General features: G+C 42.0%; 2 protein-coding genes across 2 annotated transcripts in view; one reads left to right on the top strand and one right to left on the bottom strand.

Moving 5' to 3' along the window:
• Positions 1 to 1,150: 1,150 nt before the first annotated feature.
• On the top strand, positions 1,151 to 2,687 carry LOC138946042 (sphingosine 1-phosphate receptor 5-like). Its single transcript, XM_070317566.1, has one exon. It carries the CDS (start codon positions 1,671 to 1,673, stop codon positions 2,646 to 2,648), a length of 978 nt encoding a protein of 325 aa, XP_070173667.1. The 5' UTR covers positions 1,151 to 1,670; the 3' UTR covers positions 2,649 to 2,687.
• A 6,982-nt stretch (positions 2,688 to 9,669) lies between these two features.
• LOC138983631 (serine/Arginine-related protein 53-like) overlaps positions 9,670 to 19,357 on the bottom strand; it is a 10,389-nt gene continuing 701 nt past the window's right edge. Inside the window, exons 2-9 of the mRNA XM_070356912.1 lie at positions 18,746 to 18,865; positions 16,918 to 17,127; positions 15,635 to 15,751; positions 14,829 to 14,894; positions 13,283 to 13,322; positions 12,265 to 12,483; positions 11,805 to 11,951; positions 9,670 to 10,563 (exon numbers count right to left, since the gene is read on the bottom strand). Of these exons, the coding sequence (XP_070213013.1) occupies positions 10,465 to 10,563; positions 11,805 to 11,951; positions 12,265 to 12,483; positions 13,283 to 13,322; positions 14,829 to 14,894; positions 15,635 to 15,751; positions 16,918 to 17,127; positions 18,746 to 18,828 (981 nt within the window). The 5' untranslated portion in view covers positions 18,829 to 18,865 and the 3' untranslated portion in view covers positions 9,670 to 10,464. The remainder of the gene's footprint in view (positions 10,564 to 11,804; positions 11,952 to 12,264; positions 12,484 to 13,282; positions 13,323 to 14,828; positions 14,895 to 15,634; positions 15,752 to 16,917; positions 17,128 to 18,745; positions 18,866 to 19,357) is intronic.

The raw sequence follows: 19,357 nt of genomic DNA, 5'->3' as shown, positions 1-19,357 counted from the left end.
GAGAGAGAGAGAGAGAGAGAGAGAGAGAGAGAGAGAGAGAGAGAGAGAGAGAGAGAGACTTATTGTATTTAAAGTGAAAGAATGTGTGTGTGGGGGGAGTGGGCAACCTACTTGGCGTTTCGTGTTATTGTTGCTACAGTTGCTGCTGTAAACAAATGTTCCGTCAAAACAGTAAACATCAAGGATACCTTTTGTCTTGCCTCTAATTGCTTTTTCTGTTTCAGATCTCTTATCTTCACGCTCACGATATAAGCAGACAGATTTCACCTATACAAACAGAACAGACCTCCCTAGCGACTAACAGGAAAAACTGCAGCGGTTTTGGAAACAGCTTCATCTTTCGACGTTGGCCACACAAATCTTTCGCTTGGTGGACGCCACAACGGTGGTCATCAGTTACATATTGCTTGCCGAGGTGCTGAGGTCTCAAAGGGATAGGGGTTGCACCTACAGCTCTGTGCGACTTGAACGAGGGAGAACAGACCCCACAGCACGTTCTGCAAGCGTGCACTCTCCTTTCCCCCCTGCATGACCAGACTTGGTTAGAGAGCACAACTCCGGAATTAAAACTGTGGTGAACTGTGGAAGACCTGTGCCGAACTTGCCAGCTCATAACATCAGCAGGCCTCAGACTTTGAGTGTCACAACCGTCGAACGCCGAAGAAGAAAGAGGTTCTGAGGTCTGCTCCAGGTCTGGTTTCTCTGTGCCGCGAAACGGGGGCAGTCCTGCAGGATGTGTTCGGGAGTCTGTCCAGAGAACGGCTTATTCTGGGACAGCCGTGCTGCCTGACTGACACCACCACAAGGTGTGTACTGCATTCTGTCTCTGCTGTTTCGTTACACAATTATGAGCGGTCTCGAATAGCAATATCAGCTGAAGAGACAATACACAATACTAACCAACACAATACTGAATCATCACGGAGACAACAGCTCCTGAGCTGAAGCCCAATACAGAACACCGCCTAGAATTCGGCAACATGATTAGTTACGTTACACGTCCTGGGATTTCTGCAATGATGCTTATAAGTTTTGTGCGCGATGAGACTTGTTGAAATGGTTGTCTGGTGGGAAAATGTTCACAAGCTATAAGTGATATTTCCACGACGAGTGCAATAAAATTGTAGTAGCATGGAATAAATGTGCCCGTTATAAATAAACAGATCACAGATGACGATGACAGCTGGACACCAACAGTGCACTGCTTACCACAATGACACGAGCACAGCTAAAAGCTTTAACGAAGTCCTTCTCATCGAACAGACTTAGCATCTGTTTCAGGATCATTCATTCCGACTAGAGTGTACTACCAGAATATCCGTGCAACGGCATAAGTCCTGGCCAATCAGATAACTGCTGGAAGGCCATACTGGGACATGTAGCCTTCATTTGCTATGCAGGTTACCAAAGCCGAGTGTGCTACACAAACAGATGTCAGCTCACCTTGATGTCTAGAAAACACTCCACAATAACGCTGTTGAACAGCTCTAGCTCCGAAAGCACTGCTCGGGTGATGCCTGCTATGCTAACTGAGACCACAAGACCGATAACCGCTCAGCATGGCGCCTAGCAAACACTACACAACAACGCTGTCGAACAGCTCTAGCCCAGAAGGTAACTGCTCGGGTATTGGTTGCTAAAGCAGCTTTGGGCCAAAGTCAGGTTACACCATGACCCTTAACACGGATCCCACAACGACGTTATCGAACAGCTCTAGCCCAGAAGGTAACTGCTTGGACGATGCGGACAACGTGCACGAGACGGTGAGACACTACGCCCTGGTGGCCTTGACCCCTGTCATCCTGATCACCAACCTCGTCGTGCTGCTCCTCCTGGCCGCCCACAGACCGTTCCGCCGCCCTGACCTCCTCCTCATCGCCTCCCTGTGCTGCGCGGACCTCATGGTAGGGGCCGCGTGCATCGCCACCATCGTAACTCGAGCGAGAGAGGCGACGCTGAGCGGCTGTTTGCTGAGGACGGGGCTGAGCGTGTTTGCCGTGCAGGCTTCCATCTTCTGCCTGCTGGCCGTGGCGTGTGACCGCCTCGTGGCCATCGTGTGCGCGCTGAGGTACAACCACTTCGTTACCTATCGCAGGGCCATGATCGCCGTCCTGCTGCTGTGGGGGCTGGCCCTGCTCTTCGGGCTGTTGCCGCTGCTGGGGTGGAACCGAGGGGAGGAGCTGTACGCCGGGTACTGCTCCTTCCTGCTCGTCTTTCCCCCGTCGTTCGTGGCGACCTCCTTCGTGCTGGCTCTCCTCCCCATCGGGGCCATCCTGCTGATCCACGCCTACCTGTACAGCCAGGCCAGAGTTCATATCCGTCGGATTGACGCCATGGAGCGCGTGCTGGGCCAGAAGCCGTGCGGGACGCTAGGCATGTCGGTAAGGTCTTGGAAGTGCGTGCGCACTGTGACGCTGGTTGCTGGCTGTGTGTTAGCCTGCTGGTGCCCGTTTCTGTTAACGTCTCTGTATGCTCTGATCACGGAGCGGGCGGCGTGTATTGTAATAGAGGTGGTTGGCACTCACTTGCTGGTGCTGGGGTATGTCAACTCGGCGCTCAACCCTGTGGTGTATGTGTTACGTAACAAGGAGCTGAAGGCGGTAGCCTGGGCAACAGTCGCCAGGATGTGTAAAAAGAGGGATAGTTGATGATTGTGAACGTGCACTTTAAACGAATTCTCAGTTGGTTCCGCTGAAATGTTGGGACTGATTTGTTTTTTGAGAGAGAGAGAGAGAGAGAGAGAGAGAGAGCGAGTGAGAGAAATAGAGAGAGAGAGAGACAGAGACAGAGAGACAGAGACAGAGAGAGAGAGAGAGAGTATCAGAGCATCTAGTGTGTATTTATAAACATCTAGTCAGCTAGATCGTGAAATGATTCTTTACGATGATATTGTTTATTGAAATTTAAATAAAAACCGGCACGATGTTATTCGCTGGTGGAGGAGTTATTCGAATGTTGTATTTGTGTTTACATGTTGCGCGTACCTTTTGTTTAATAGTAGGTTGTTAGGGAATAATTATGCTGAGGATGCGGCATTAATTGCCGCCACAAGTGAATGAGAACTACAAGTTGATATCACTCTTCATTAGCTCTTTCGATGATCGTTTGTAACTGCTTGCTTCCCTTTAAACCGTCCATAAATCGTCGTCCTCCCGAACAAAATCCTTTGTATGTCATCTGGAATGTTGGATTCTGGGTAGGGAAATCCTTCCATGCAATGACGTCAGCACCTTTCGGCGATTGGTCAATGCATTTCGGCGCCAGACAACAACATATAATATCGGTCACGCTTGAAATTAACACTAATTGAAATTGCTTTCCAAACGTATACGAAGTGAATGGGTCAATTACTAACTTATCTTGCCTCGAACAGTGAGATAAAGAGAATGTACAGCACACACATTCGAACGGAGAGACTCGGAAACTCGACTCGAGTCAATACTGATCCCCACGCTCGAGAACTCAAGTGTAAAGTTAAAATCTCCCTCTCCAACCATGAGACAGATTAGCTCAGTTGGTAAAGCGTCCGATCGCTTTTCCTTTCATTGGTTGTCACAGGTTCAATCCTCTTCGATGGCAATTTGTGTTGTTACATTTTGTCAAGTTTTGACTAAATGGGAATCGAGAAGAGGGTCGTGGTGTATGTGTGTGTGTGTGTGTGTCTGTCTGTGTGTGTGTGTAGAGCGATTCAGACTAAACTACTGGACCGATCTTTATGAAATTTGACATGAGAGTTCCTGGGTATGATATCCTCAGACGTTTTTTTTCATTTTTTTGATAAATGTCTTTGATGACGTCATATCCGGCTTTTCGTGAAAGTTGAGGCGGCACTGTCACGCTCTCATTTTTCAACCAAATTGGTTGAAATTTTGGTCAAGGGATCTCCGACGAAGCCCGGACTTCGGTATTGCATTTCAGCTTGGTGACTTAAAAATTAATTAATGACTTTGGTCATTAAAAATCTGAAAATTGTAAAAAAAAAAATTTTTTTTATAAAACGATCCAAATTTACGTTCATCTTATTCTCCATCATTTTCTGATTCCAAAAACATATAAATATGTTATATTTGGATTAAAAACAAGCTCTGAAAATTAAAAATATAAAAATTATGATCAAAATTAAATTTTCGAAATCAATTTAAAAACACTTTCATCTTATTCCTTGTCGGTTCCTGATTCCAAAAACATATAGATATGATATGTTTGGATTGAAAACACGCTCAGAAAGTTAAAACGAATAGAGGTACAGAAAAGCGTGCTATCCTTCTTAGCTTAGCGCAACTACTACCCCGCTCTTCTTGTCAATTTCACTGCCTTTGCCATGAGCGGTGGACTGACGATGCTACGAGTATACGGTCTTGCTGCGTTGCATTGCGTTCAGTTTCATTCTGTGAGTTCGACAGCTACTTGACTAAATGTTGTATTTTCGCCTTACGCGACTTGTTTTTTTTTAACTTTGTTTTTTAATTTTCGGAACTCGTATTGGTAGTTCTTGTATTTTATTCATTTTACACGTTTTGGATGATCTAAATTCTAATGAATTGAAATAATCAAAATGTTGCATAATTATTTAGTACTTCCAGCAGACAATTCCCCAGAATTCCCCATTCTATTTTTTTTAGTAACATCGGTTTTTGTGAAATGCCCTATGGGTATCACCGCGACAACATGTAGTGGTGAGATCAAGAAAACGTACAGAACACAAATACGAACGGAGAAACTCGGAAACCGACGAGTCCACACATGCTCGAAAACCCACGTGTAATGTATGTTTGCAGTTCACTTTTTATTTTCACGCCTGGAAATTGTCTGCATGGTTAACGTTGGCTCTGTGGTAGAACGCTAGCCGGCGGTCTCGGGTTCGAGTCCTTTAAATTGCAAGATTTAAAGAAAACTTTATTTTTCAACTTTTTCTTCTTTTTTTCTGAACTCTTTATTCTTGTTTTTGATTCATTTTGATTTTTTCAGAGGTTTTGAGTTGTGTGCTGAAAATCGAATATAATGCGTAAGTGCCCTTGAACAGCTTTCCCAGAATCCGGTATTCTATTTTTAGTACGGGATACCCCCAAGAAAAGGTTGCCGCTCAATGATCTAATCTAATTGATCTGAACATAACTACAGCTATAAAGCGTATGAATATAGAAAATGTGAAGTTATATTCCTCGTATATAAAGATTTGCTTTATTTTTATAAAATGCCTTTTTGTCTCGATCTCATCGATTATTTGGTCATTAGAATGTTTGATTCTCTGTATTATATTTTCCCCTTAGATTAAAGGTATACACTCCTTCACATGTTCGGCTCACCTTCTCAGGTCTGAACAGGCTTTTACACGGGACTATAAGATCATCCTTCCACTTGATCCCATACCAAAAATGAACAGCATGGGTGCTCTCTATGCAGAGCGGAGCGGTAAGTTTTGTATGAAATAGTTTCGTAAAAGCCACTAGTGGCAAAATTGATTAATAAAATAACAATTCAAACTCACCACAGCGAGCAGTCAGGGTAGTGATTGTTGGTACGTGTCCAAGTGGCGGGATGGTCTTATTCCATGTACAATCCTGGCCAAATCTAAGATGACGAGACAAACTTTTTTCAGGAGAAGGAGTGTGCTTTTATAAAGATAAACAAAAATGTGTGTTTCTCTTTATAATCTTTCATTTATAGGTTGAGACAGCATTTTATGCGTGTTTGATTAATTATGTAGATACACAGAATGCGGAATTCTCCGCATCACTTTCCTCAAAGTCTAAACAGTCTTTTATGCGTGATTGAATAAGTGTGTCGATGAATAGAATGTTCAATACTCTTTATCACTATTCATTTCACAGTGTTTTATGCACATCTGAGTCATACAGTCGACTCCGGGTTAATCGGCCACTTTTGGGACTGACTGAACTATGGCCGATTAACCGAACATTTTAACACATAACTACGTATGAAGAAAAGATTCGGTCCCAGGGAAAATTGGCCGATTATACGGAATTGGCCGATTATCCGGATGGCCGATTAACCGGAATTGACTGTATAAATTAAATCGTGTATCTATATATATATATACGACTTGTGTCTGTGTGTGTGTGTGTCCGCGATGCACGCCCAAGGTTCTCGATGGATCTGTTTCAAATTTGGTGGGCATATTCAGGTAGACCCCGGACACAACCTGCTCGATGAGATATTTCAACACGTGCTCTCAGCGCGCAGCGCTGAACCGATTTTGGTTTTTCTCTGGATCCATTCCCAGTAACTCTTCCTTATCTTCTCTAGTGTTTTCAGCGTTTATCTCCCTTCTTTCGTGTGGCGTCAATCCATATTCCCGTTTCTATTTTTAGAAGGTCACTGTCGACAACGCTCAATCCATATTCCCGTTATACTATTTTTACTCTTCTCCAGTGTTTTGCGCGTTTATCTCCCTTCCTTCGTGCGGTGCGCCGGCTTTCCGGCGTACACCCGGCAAAGCCGGGTCCCCGGCACAGCCGGGTATTCGGCTCGACTTCTTCCCTGCGAAGCCGTACCCGGCGAAGCGGGTATTCATCTAGTACATCATACAAGACATGGGACATCGATTGAACCCTTAAAATAGATTTCGATAAAATATTTTGCGTTTGATATTTTCAGAGTGCGTTGAAACTAGTTTGAAAAAATTAGAGAAATTAATGGGACTTTTTGATAAAAAATGTTGAATATGATGACATACCAAGAATCATATAAACGAGGGTTTGGTAATTGAATGGGGACCGATCAAGTACTATCACATGACCTATTTTGTAAGTGGTATTAATCCCTGGTTTTCGTTTGTTGTCATGATGTGTTTTTATTTGAATTATTGTGACTTGTCTTTCTGATATATGTCTGGACATAGCGTATTTATTGATTGTTTGGACTCTGCTCTGCATTGTGTCATTGTCGGGGGTTAAAATTGCTCGGATGCTCCTGGAAATATTATGTACATGCGAATTGAGAAATTGATCAAAATTTAGCCTACTAAAACGTCATTATTCCCCCCTCTGCTTCTTTACCTCTGTAAACCTGTATGGCTAGTTATATATAGGTTACACACTCCGAGTCTGAATATCGTGCATATTTTCCCTAGTGTCGACTTTCAGGTATTACCGAGCCTCTGATAATACCTGAAAATCTACCAGAGAAAAAATATGCACGATATTCAGGACGGGGTGTGTAAGCTTTTTATCCCTTTACTCCGACGTTTTCATTAAAAAACACCACTTTTTGACACAAACTCTGCGAGTGCCTGTTTTCTGCTCATCAAACCTTCCCGCGGCTACCGCAAATCGTGTCATCAAATTCATGTGCGAAACGAGTCCTCTTTTGTCTTTTTTGGTAAACGCGCTATAAAACATCTGCTTTTGTATTCAGTCATCTATACTGCTTAAGAATACGAATAACAGTTATTTCTAGAGCGTTGAAATTAAATTGGAAATATTATTTTGCATTGTTGGCTTCTGGCTTTCGTCCTACCTGACCGGTACAAACGTCATGTTTCTGAGATTGTGCAGTTCAATGCATTTGATACTGTGCAGTTACCGGCCGGTTTCAGTTGGTGACCCAAGTCGGTTGTCAGAAGCATTCGCCAAAAAGACTGCGTGTGTGATATTTTACAAGCGATGAGGATGATTGATTTATGAATTTGTGCTTATTCGAGCTGTTGTGCTTCAGTGTTCAATTTGGATTACTTACTTCTTCAATCGTCATTTAGGTGAGCCTTACTTTGATGTCTGTCGTTCAGTCTTAGGCCAGTAAGTTATCTGTACTGTACTGCAGTAGTTTTTGTTCTGCTGGTCTATTCAATGTAGGTCAACTTGTAAATCTATCTGCCTGCATGACCTGAACCTAGACACCGTTGAAAAATAACACACGCAAGATCCGACCTTCTTCGCCACCTTTTATTTTAACCGTATCTCCAACTTTGTAAGTGGTAATTTCCATGTTGTTGGTCAACTTGATCAGTAGCCGATGATTCTGTAGCAAACGACAGATCTGCAGCAGACGACAGATGGGACAGCCTTGTTCTGTTGAACCAGATTTAGCAAATGCTCTAAAAGCGATAGCAAATGAACAAAACTGTAAGCATACTGTTTTAGTTTAATTTTATTTCGTCGCTCAGGATTTTGTTGTTGGGATTAATCTAAGCGGTTGCCTATGAAGCGTACTAGAGTTGTGCGCCTTGAATCACTCGTCTCTCTATCGCTCTCTCTCTCACCGCTTCGGCCAACTCATAATCTTCACTCAGCTCCTTTCACCCCAGCAGATTATTTGTACTCTTTGTTGCTTTCTTTATTTCTTCAATGTTAATGTTTGTAGATCGTTAGCCAAACGTGAGTTCGACATTTATACCGCATAATATCTCAATCGTTTTGCTGAAGAAAGTAGTCCCGGAGTCAACGATAAATATGCAGATGACCTTTATAAATCATTCAATTGTACTCTGAGATCAAAGACAATGACCAATGACAGGTGAGATCGAGACTCGGTGATGATGGATTATAATCCATATATGGTAACCATAGATTATCCAGAATAATCACCTCCTCAGCTAACAGAGACAAAGAGGCAGGTCATGGGATAAAACACGGGTGCAAAAGTTCGTCTGCTGATCCCATTCGACTAAAGAAAATTTTCTTAGCGATACCAAAACATGAACAGAACACACAATATCTGCCTTTACCACCACAGCAGAATAACAACATAACTGTGTACTTGATTTTAGTCCAAATTAGGGAAACTGACATGAAGTGTTCATTAACAGAATTGAATGATTTTCACGGAACTATACAACCGCGCATTAATCAATCGCCTGCGCAGGTAGACTGATTGAGTGAAAAGGATTCGATCAAACTTTAGCACAAAAACTCCTCTTTTCTTTGAATAACTGAAGAAAGGAGGAATAAAGAGGTTACACACCTCGTCTCAGGTTGTTCGCGGTCATGAAAAAGCTCGCACTTTTCATGATCCGCTAACTTCAACCATTATTGTTAATATTCACTGAGACTCGGCATGTAACCTCTACGTAATAGACGATGTTCGAACATAACTCTCTATGGATTTTCAGAGGTCTTGAAGAGTAAGAGCCCATTTACCTCAGACGAGGGAGGGGGGGAGAGAGAGAGGGAGGGAGGGGGGGAGAGAAAGAGGGAGGGAGGGGGGGGAGAGAGAGAGGGGGAGGAGAGAGAGAGAGAGAGAGAGAGAGAGAGAGAGAGAGAGAGAGAGAGAGAGAGAGAGAGAGAGAGAGAGAGAGAGAGGTTTATGAATAACATCTACAAATTTGTTTAACTTTGTCATCTTGATGTTTGCTTCGTCTGATTGGCTTCTCTTGTGACACTAACTGGTTTTGCAGCATTTTTTTTATTGTTATAAATGTTCTTGGTTTTGTATTAACCTTTTTGTCTCAATATGTCTGACAGTCTCAGTCTCAGTCTCAGGAGTGTGTGTGTGTGTGTGTGTGTGTGTGTGTGTGTGTGTGTGTGTGTGTGTGTGCATGCATGCATGCGTGCGTGCGTTTGTTTGTTTGTTTGTTCGTGTGTGTGTGACTGTGCGCCCGGTTTTTTCTCTCTTTTGATCAGTGTAACGTATGAAGCAACGCGTACATCTACATTTAGTATGCGGTAAGATATACCATTCTCTCCCTTCCATCCACTAGCAGACCATTACATATTTTCTGAATAGTTTCTTCATTACTCAATAACATTATGCCAGCTGATTCTAATCAACCGACGGAGATAAGAAGCCCAGTGTGCCACATTACCACTGAAATGTACACTGGTCAGGCTGTGGGATGGGCACAGCGAAATGGCGGCCCGGCAGCTGCAATCGTTTCCGCTGCCAGCACAACGCTTGGTGGCTCTATTCTATATCTCTGTGCTTACTGCCCATAATGTCTCCTTCCAGCTTCTCTGTCTCTGATAAAAGCTTTCTCCGACGATGTCAGTACTTCTATCACTTCATCTCAGTGTTATTTGCCGTTAATAATGTTTCCTTCCAGCTGTCTCGTGATGCAGTCCTAAAAGCTTTTTCTGACGATGTCAGTACTTCTATCACTTCATCTCAGTGTTATTTGCCGTTAATAATGTTTCCTTCCAGCTGTCTCGTGATGCAGTCCTAAAAGCTTTCTCCGACGATGTCAGTACTTCTATCACTTCATCTCAGTGTTATTTGCCGTTAATAATGTTTCCTTCCAGCTGTCTCGTGATGCAGTCCTAAAAGCTTTTTCTGACGATGTCAGTACTTCTATCACTTCATCTCAGTCAATTGTCGAACGCTGAAGAAGAAGAAGAAAATCTCAGCGTTATTTGTCGCCAATAATGTCTCCTTCCAGTCGGTACATCTATCTCCTTGTCTCAGTGTTACTTGCTGCCCATAATGTCTCCTTCCAGCTTCTCTGTCTCGTGATGCACTGATAAAAACTTTCTCCGGTGATCTCAGTACTTCTATCTCTTCATCTCAGTGTTACTTGCTGCCCATAATGTCTCCTTCCAGCTTCTTGCGCCGCATGGACGACAGCTTCTGTATCCATCTCTTCATCTTGGCCTCTGGGTCCACATCAAGCTGCAACACAAAAGAGTTGTAATACAGTGGAATGCCCCTTTTAAGACCTCACATTTTAAGACCCTGATGTTTTAAGATTTTCTGTTGGTAACCTCTGTAAATGTACCATTCTAAGACCTGATCTTCAAAGAGTTTTTGAGGTTTTTAAAGGGGGGGGGGGGGGGGGGGGTTCCACTGTATAGTGCACTCCCTCTGTTAAGACCTCTCGTTTTAAGACTCTGTTTTCTCAGACTCTCTGTTCATAAACTGTGTAAATGTACCTCCCTTTTAAGACCTGATTTTCTCAGACTTGTGAAGGTCTTCAAAAGAGGTTTCCACTGTAGTACTGGAGGTTGTGGAGCACATGTTCAAAGAAGTTTCCTGATTTTATGTCATGTTGTTCCTGAATCTTAACAGTCAGTATGCACAATATATATATTTAGTCTTTATCTTGTGAAATTAGCATGTTTAAGCTGAAACCAATTGTTTGCACAAATCCACTCATAAACATACAGTAAACTCAGTTTTGCCACTGGGTCCCAAATTAATGCTATGTGTGGACAATTTCTAACTATTAAAAGGTTTAACATGGAGTAAAAAAACAATTAAGTGCTCAAATTCATACTCAGACAAAAGTTCAACAGTGAACACAGAGGGAAATGCCCCCTCCCCCTATTTCTTTATTATTTTATTGCTTGGAAATTCAGGGCGCATGCTCCCAGTAGAAAGCTTGCAGCAACAGAGTGGCATTTACCAAGGTGTGTGCTTGATTAGATGAAAATCAGCAACCTGCACTTATGGCAGAATGACCGAGGTCTTTAATGTGCCACTGTTGTGACAAGGGGGTGGAACATGGATACCGCATGTGATCTGTGATCTCAAGGCTAGTACTCTACCAACTGAGGTACCAGGCCCCCTACAGCATGTGCTACAGTGGAACCCCCTTTTTAAGACCCCTCGATTTAAGACTTCCTCCTTTTTCAGATGCTCTGTTGATAGCCTCTATAAATTGACCTCCAAGTTAAGACTCCCTCCTTTTTAAGACCCTCCTTTCTCAGATGCTCTGTTGATAGCCTCTATAAATTGACCTCCAAGTTAAGACTCCCTCCTTTTTAAGACCCCCCTTTCTCAGATGCTCTGTTGATAGCCTCTATAAATTGACCTCCAAGTTAAGACTCCCTCCTTTTAAGACCTGATTTTCTCAGATTTTTTGAAAGTGGTAAAAGGGGGTTAAGTTCCACTGTATCGAAAGTGTAACGTACACAAGGGTCGAACAAAGTCTCGGGGTTGTCCTCCAGGGCTGTCTGGTGTCTGTCCATGGGCTCTGTCTTGGTGAACACCACTGAGCTCCCTACCGCTCCAAACATGGCCATGTGGTGTGACGACAGCTCTCCCCCATCTCTTGCATCCTGCACACAACGCAAAATGGAGCGCATTTCACATCCAGATTAAAATCACAAATCTCGATACAGTGGACCCCCCCATTTAAAATAACCCACCTGATTTAAGCCTACACCCCCCCCCCCCCTCCCCATTTAAAATAACCCACCTGATTTAAGCCTACCCCTCCCCCCTCTGCCAAATAAATTGAAAGGCATTATATTCTTATTTTGAAATTCTGCTTAAAATATTTTAGTGTCAAATAAGCTTTGTATCTTACTTGCATACAAACGCAGACCCAGTCAGAGAAAAACACACACAATCGAAATGTAAGGGTCTAACCTTTAAGTTGGATGTTTTGGAGGAGCGATTAGATTTAAAGGCTGCAGGCGCAAAGGCGTCGGACTCGATGTTGGCCACAGCATCGGCAAACTCCTGTCGACTGAGAGGACTGGACGATGCCAGCAGCGAGGATGTTGAATTGTCTTTTAACTTCTCGTCAGCTGCTGCAACTGCTCGCAAGGCGAGTTTGAGGCGAGCCTGGGCTTGTTCTGCTGGGGTCTGTAATATCAAAACAACTTGGCATGAATAGGACCAGAGACTGCAGGTGAGAAGAACAAGAACAGGATAACAATGAAAACTTACCCATCAAAAACATGGACAATAAACGACGAAAAAGTCCTCTAGTCTTCGTCGTGTATTGTCCATGTTTCTGGTGAGTACGTTTTCATTGTTACATGTATCAACTTCTCATGAGTCACTGTGCAGTGATACATCCCCTTTTTAGTTTACCTAGATATGAAAAAATCAGGGAGAAATTTAAAGCATGGGCTTAAAATGATGGGTCAGAAAGGGGGTGGGTGGGTGGGAAGTTTTCACTGCACTAGATCAACATGTAGACTCTGTAAAACTGTGCATGAAAGTAGTCAAATCTGTCCTGGCAACCACCCCTCCATAATGATGACGCGCACATGACGACCACCCTAAAGGATCCCTGATGAGTTTTTCTTGCACAATTGAACTTTCTATAGCGACCACCAGTCTCTAACGACCACTTTTGGTTGATCACTTGAGCGGTCACGTTATAGACAGGTTGGATTGTGCCATAATTTAAAGACAGTTAAGTGTAACTTTTCTCGTCAGTGTAGCTGATGGATCAACAGCTCATGGTCCGTGTTATGATTCTATCTAAACTACCTGAATCAGTCGCAAAATAACAAAATGTGTAATGAATGGTGAAATATGCACCACAGTTGTAAATCACTAAATGATTCCTGGGATTACAAGTAATTTGGGAGAGTAACAAAATCAAGATTCTGCAAGAAAGCATAACTGATGGCAGCAAAAATGTGTCACTTACCATGTCAGCAAACCCAGGAATGCTGTCCATTGTGTTTGATCTAATTCAAACAGAAAAGATTAAAGATGAACAATAATTATCAAAACAACAATTACTGCCTGCCACCAGAGCAGTTCTTTTGAACATTATATTTTATTATGATAATAGGAGAAACGTTTTATTTCCCGTGTACGGCGTGTATCAGCATAGTCATGCATTCACAGTTCAAACTTCCTTCCTGTTATCAATCCAGTTCCGAAATGCATTGACCTGAATCGTTGAAATGCGCTGATGTCATTTCACAAAAGGATTACGCTACCCAAAATTCCAAACGGTTTTGGAGATTTTTGAAGATTTTGTTTGGGATGACGGCACCCTATGAGTATGACCGGTTTATTATATATAATAATAATAATAATAATAATGGAAACTTATAGAGCGCTTACCTAGAAGCTCTAAGCGCTTTACAATGACATTGCTATACACATGTACAAAACCAAAATACAGCATTAAGACACAAAAAGAACAGGAGTACAAAAGCAAATTCATCGTTTAAATCCATGCAGTCACAAACAAACACACGCGTGCGCACGCACATACGCGTGCGCATACACACACACATGCTATCACCACACACATTCACAGATACACACAGACACACAGACACACGTTCACACACACACACACACACACACGCACACACACACACACGCATACAGACAGGCGCACACACATACATACAACACACACACATACACATGCACTCACACATGAATACTAATATACCTACACAATCTGCATACATGGCGTACACACAAAAAAGCCGCAGATATAATCACAATACAAGAAGAGCAAACGCTCGATCGAGTCACTTTCGCAGTTCTGAATATTATATGAGGCATCAGATGGACAGGAAGAAATTGCTATTCACAACACAATGAGTCACGTTCACATAAAATTTGAGCCCGGTCACTTTTATAGTTTCCGAGAAAAGCCCAACGTTAAGTTGTGTGTTGCCGAACAGAAAAGGCTAGTTATCTCCCTTGTTTTTCTGATAACGTTCGTAAAAGGCTACAGATGTAAATACTTTGATGTAAAGAATAATCCTACAAAGTTTCAATCACATCCGATGAACTTTGTCAAAGATATAAAATGTCTAATTTTTCTTTTGACGCTGACCTGTGACCTTGAAAAAGGTCAAAGGTCAACGAAACCATCGTTAAAGTGTAGAGGTCATTGGAGGTCACGACTAAACAAAATATGAGCCCGATCGCTTTGATAGTTTCCGAGAAAAGTCCAACGTTAAGGTGGTGTCTACGGCCGGACGGCCGGCCGGCCGGCCGGCTGGCCGGCCGGACAGACTAACACTGACCGATTACATAGTCACTTTTTCTCAAGTGACTCAATAAAGGGAAGCAAGCAGTTAAAATCAGGCGTCGACAGAGCCTGAAGGATAATATGAACTTGTAAGATCATATACCTGTGATATAATGCATATAAGTCAGCAGGGGGCTAAATATGCTGATAGATCAGACATGTTCAAACAAAGAGAAATAAGAGCACTCACTCTGACATGCTGGGTGTGTGTGAAGGTGACATTGACCTTCGCCCCTTTCCCCTCTCTTGGGAAGACCTGAAAATAGCATGTTTTATCTTCAGAGGAAACGTCAAAAGAAAAGACATACAATACAAAGAAGAATACTTATAACATTAAGTCTGAAGAAGAAAAAAATGGAACAAAATTGGTCACTCATGACCAACCACATCTGACAAACTAACCATAAATGACATCAGAACATCGACTTGAAACCAACTACGCGGATATATCATCAACTCTAAAACGTACCTGATTCCACACTCACAAGACAGAAAGTTGCCAGCAAATGTGTCCTGGCAACAACAACAAAAAAGAAAAAAGATCAAGCTGTAAAGCTCTTTCTTGGATTGTCTTCTTTGTCTGTGTTCATGGGCTGAAAGACCCTCGTAAACTCGTGTTCCAAATGTGCCAAGGAGCACTTTTTTGTGTACTGACTATTGCACGTCGGTACAACCTTTTGTGGAAGAGTTGCTATTACTGCAAGAGATGTAATTATCACAGAACAGGAGCTGTGTATTTGATGAGTCTGAAAGCCAAGGGTATGCATTTTTCCACACAGGATTTGTGTCAGGAAAAAGAGGCATGTTATTTTTGCAAATATGCATCACACATCTGTAAACACATGTCTCGATGTAAAAAAAATGCACAAGCAAGCTTATTATAAGTGCGTCAAATATGCAAAAAGTGTTTGTCAACCCGATCCATGTAGACATTATAATTCTCTAAAGACACACACACACACAGTACAAACGATTGATAAAAAGCAAATGCACTACCTTCTGGACTGGCTTCTTGACCTTGACCCATGCCCCCTGTCTCTTGAGGTGGACCGTCTTCGGCTGTGCAAACGTCCCCTGCTGTCCGACCTGGACCTGCGACCTCGGCTGTGTGACCTTGTCAAGAGGAACAACAAACACATTATACTTTTCTTGTGCAAACAGACCTTACCATTAGGCCTGTGTGACAAATATTGAAGAACTAAACACAGCGTAAGAGTTAACATCATGTATAAGACTAGCTTGTTGTGCTCCGTTTGTTAAATTGATTGTATGCGGCATTGTTAATTGTAATCATCTGAATAAAAACTGTATTGAAAATTAGCTATAAAGTTTATTGTTTACTCATTTTATTTGCGCCTCCAGTGTCTCTGCAAGTTGTTCTTTTGAACTTAGCCCCATCAGTGTAAAAGAGATGCCAGAGAATCAGTTTGCAGGAAGAAAGCATCTCTATACATGCACGCGTGATATAAGCCTCAGATTGATTGATGACTTATAGGTAGCCAGACATTTCAGATTCACTCAGAATCAAGTAGCCATGATTGCAGATATCCATTATTTCAACAGTTACTAAAAATAACAGGAAGGATGTCATTATTCAGTCAAAGATCTTTTACTGCTGCAGTAAGTTGTGTCACTCGGGATCCTTCTTAATGGCCTTTTGCCAACACATGTTCACAGCGAACCACTCTAATAGCTAATGTGTGCTAGCTGCTCGGTAGGTCGACTCTCCAGCCATCTGTAAGCGCAGACTATTTATTTACATTTTTTAATGACATTTCTTGTATATGCGCGGAACACTGTAAGACACAATTTTACTAACTGTTCACTGTCAGCAGCAGAGCTTCCCTACTGCAGCTGGCTGCAAACGCGCAAAAATGGCGCAAATGACACAAATTATTAGCGTATCATTTTGACTGTCTGCTTTGACCAGTTCAAATGTGAACTTGATTTTGAGCTTGTTTGCAAAATACCTAGCATGACTGCTGGTCATCACAATTACTGTAGAACCTCTTTTTTTAAGACCCCGACATTTAAGACTCCCTCCCTTTTAAAACCACGTTTTCTACGATTTTCTGTTTATAACCTCTGAAATTTTGCCTGTATTTTAAGACATGTACCTCCATTTTAAGACCTGGTTTTCTCAGATTTGTGCTGGTCTTCAAATGGGAGTTCCACTTCCAGTGTACTGTACACATCAAATAATTGGAACCAGATGAAAATATTTCAGGTTATAAATTATAGAAGTGATAAGTCTGCCAACACCACAAAGTATCCTTTACCTGGATCTTTTACTTCTCTCGTATGATCTGGACCTTCGACCTCTGTCCAATGACCTTGACCTTCTTCTTCTGGCAGGGGAGCGTTCACGCCGGCTGTGTCTGTCAGCTGATCGACTGCGGGACTTTGATCTTTGCCGATGTTTCTTTTTGGACTTCTTGTGTTTGGATTGCAGGCTGTGGGAATATCGACTTTCTTGGCTGCTTGGTGACCTTTTTTGAACATAGAATCACAACACACTGAAGTATCACAACACACTGAAGTAATCACAACACACTGAAGTGGAAAAAAAACCCACACAACTAACACGTATTTATTCTTAGAACTGTAAGGCATAATGGACCGGCTATCAAATGTAATAAACATATCCCATTTCTCTTTTGACCAGAATCATACTCTCTCTCTCTCTCTCTCTCAAACACTCTGTATCCCAAATATACATGTATATGTCATGCCTAATTCACGTAATTGTTGAATTCACGGAATCAGCAACTTTAAAACTTGCCCATTTCGCGAATTCGGTTGCCTATTACGCGGAATCGGCAGCCGATTACCCGTAATGGGCAAGTTGTCTATTCCGCGAATTCGGCAATAGTGAGTTTCCAGTGTGTGTGTGTGTGGTGTGGGTGTTTATATTGCATGTTCATTTTAAGCATGCATTCTTGCATTATTCTCCGATGGTTGTTTTTTGTGTGTGCTGTTGTTGACTGTGCTTAGTCTTGTTGCTATGTTAGTTTAAGTTGCATTTCTGTGTCTGGTTTTTATGTTTCTTGTATTGGAATTGAAAAGCGCATGGAGCTGTTATCAGGACTTACGCTATAGAAAAGTGAGATTTTGCTATTATTTCTTGTTGGCAGTAGAAACACGGGATCAACACTGCTAAAATGTGACAAATACAGTCTTAACTGTCATATACAGCAAATATTGTGTGATAACAGCTTTGGCTGTCGACAGAAACTAGTAGTCCGCAACTGTTTTGACATGTGCTTTAATATCCAGAGAGGGCAAATGAAATTGTCATCATTTTCACGAGTTTTCATTCACAAACACCTGAGAAATAAATCTCATGTTCCCCATGCAATAAATCGAGGTGGTGAATGGGTTTGAGCTTTCAGGTGAAACGTGGATTGTCAAAGTAAAAGCCAATCAGGCTGATTGTTTGATGTGTGGAACCATCGCGGCTTTGGATTTGTGTTTCCGAGGACAACGATTGTAAGCATTCACTCTCAAAGACCCAATCAATGTTGATAATTACCGCGGCGACTCATGGTCAATTTGCAACTTATCTCTGTAATCGCAAAATCCACAACGAAAAGTCATAAACACTTAAAAAGAAAAGAAATATGCTCAACACTTACTGAACTCACACGTATGATCGCAGCTCTGTACATTTCAGACTGGAAAAAGACTAGGGCCAGGCTCGAACCAGAGGTCTCATGGACTGTTCGGCTATTCCCTACCGTCTGAGCTACGGAGACAACATGTCCAGGAAAAATAGGAATCTATATTTTGTGCGATACTCCTGATGACTGCTATCGATCTCGACGAACTTTTCGAAAGTTGCACATGAGTGCACTCCTGTAAGGCTTTCAGTTTAGTTTGCAGGTTGTCAAAAAAGTTGATTGTTTCGTGGAAAAACAAAATGGCGCTTGATAGAGTGCCAACGCAAGGCTTTTCGTGCGACGATGACGTCAGTGACGTGAATATAGCCTGGGGACTAGAGACACGGACCCGTGGATATTGCAACAACCTTTTTTAAATCCATGTTAATTTTGCATGTGTTTTATAAATAATTTTTTTGCTCGTCCCAACCCCAATTATTTTCCAAACCTGGATCGAGTTCTGGAATGTCTTTTCTTCTTCTTCTTCAGTCTGCGACTAGACTCGTCTTCATTGTCAGAGTGTTTCCCCATGGTCTTTGCAATGAGCAAGAAGAGACTGGAGATGCTTCTGAAAGGTACAGAATATTTCTTGTTAAAAATTTTTTTAAAAATGGAGACACTGACTGATTGAGAGACAAAAGATGCATAAACATTAATACAATATTTCACTGTTAACAATTCATCTGCACTTGTTCTCACACGAGACAAAAAAAATTCTGACATAATTTACAATGGGAATAATTATTGTAATACGTAAATATTCAATCTGAAACCTTTTTCAAAAAATGTTATGTCACCTTACAGTTTACTGTATGTCATTTCCACAAAAATATTTCACTATTGAGTCAATTGTCAATCAATGTCATCATGTGTAGTGTCGAAAGCTAAAGAAGTTCATTCGCACTTTAAAACACAACCCTTCCCAAGTTGAGATACATGTATGATCCAGCAAGAGACATGCACTTGAAGCTGTAACTAAGAAGAGTATTCTTCGATTTGGTCACAGTGAGTAATAGTAATAAGGTCGGCCATTCCACCATCCAATACAAGATTATCAATA

This window comes from Littorina saxatilis, linkage group LG13 (genome assembly GCF_037325665.1).
Source record: "Littorina saxatilis isolate snail1 linkage group LG13, US_GU_Lsax_2.0, whole genome shotgun sequence".
Lineage (NCBI taxonomy): Eukaryota > Metazoa > Mollusca > Gastropoda > Littorinimorpha > Littorinidae > Littorina > Littorina saxatilis.
The sequence above is the reverse complement of the archived record's forward strand: the minus strand, read 5'-3'. Positions and strand labels throughout refer to the sequence as shown.

What these genes read in the sequence shown, in the direction of transcription:
- LOC138946042 (XM_070317566.1), top strand. Translation starts at nt 1,671, where the DNA reads ATGACCCTTAACACGGATCCCACAACGACGTTATCGAACAGCTCTAGC.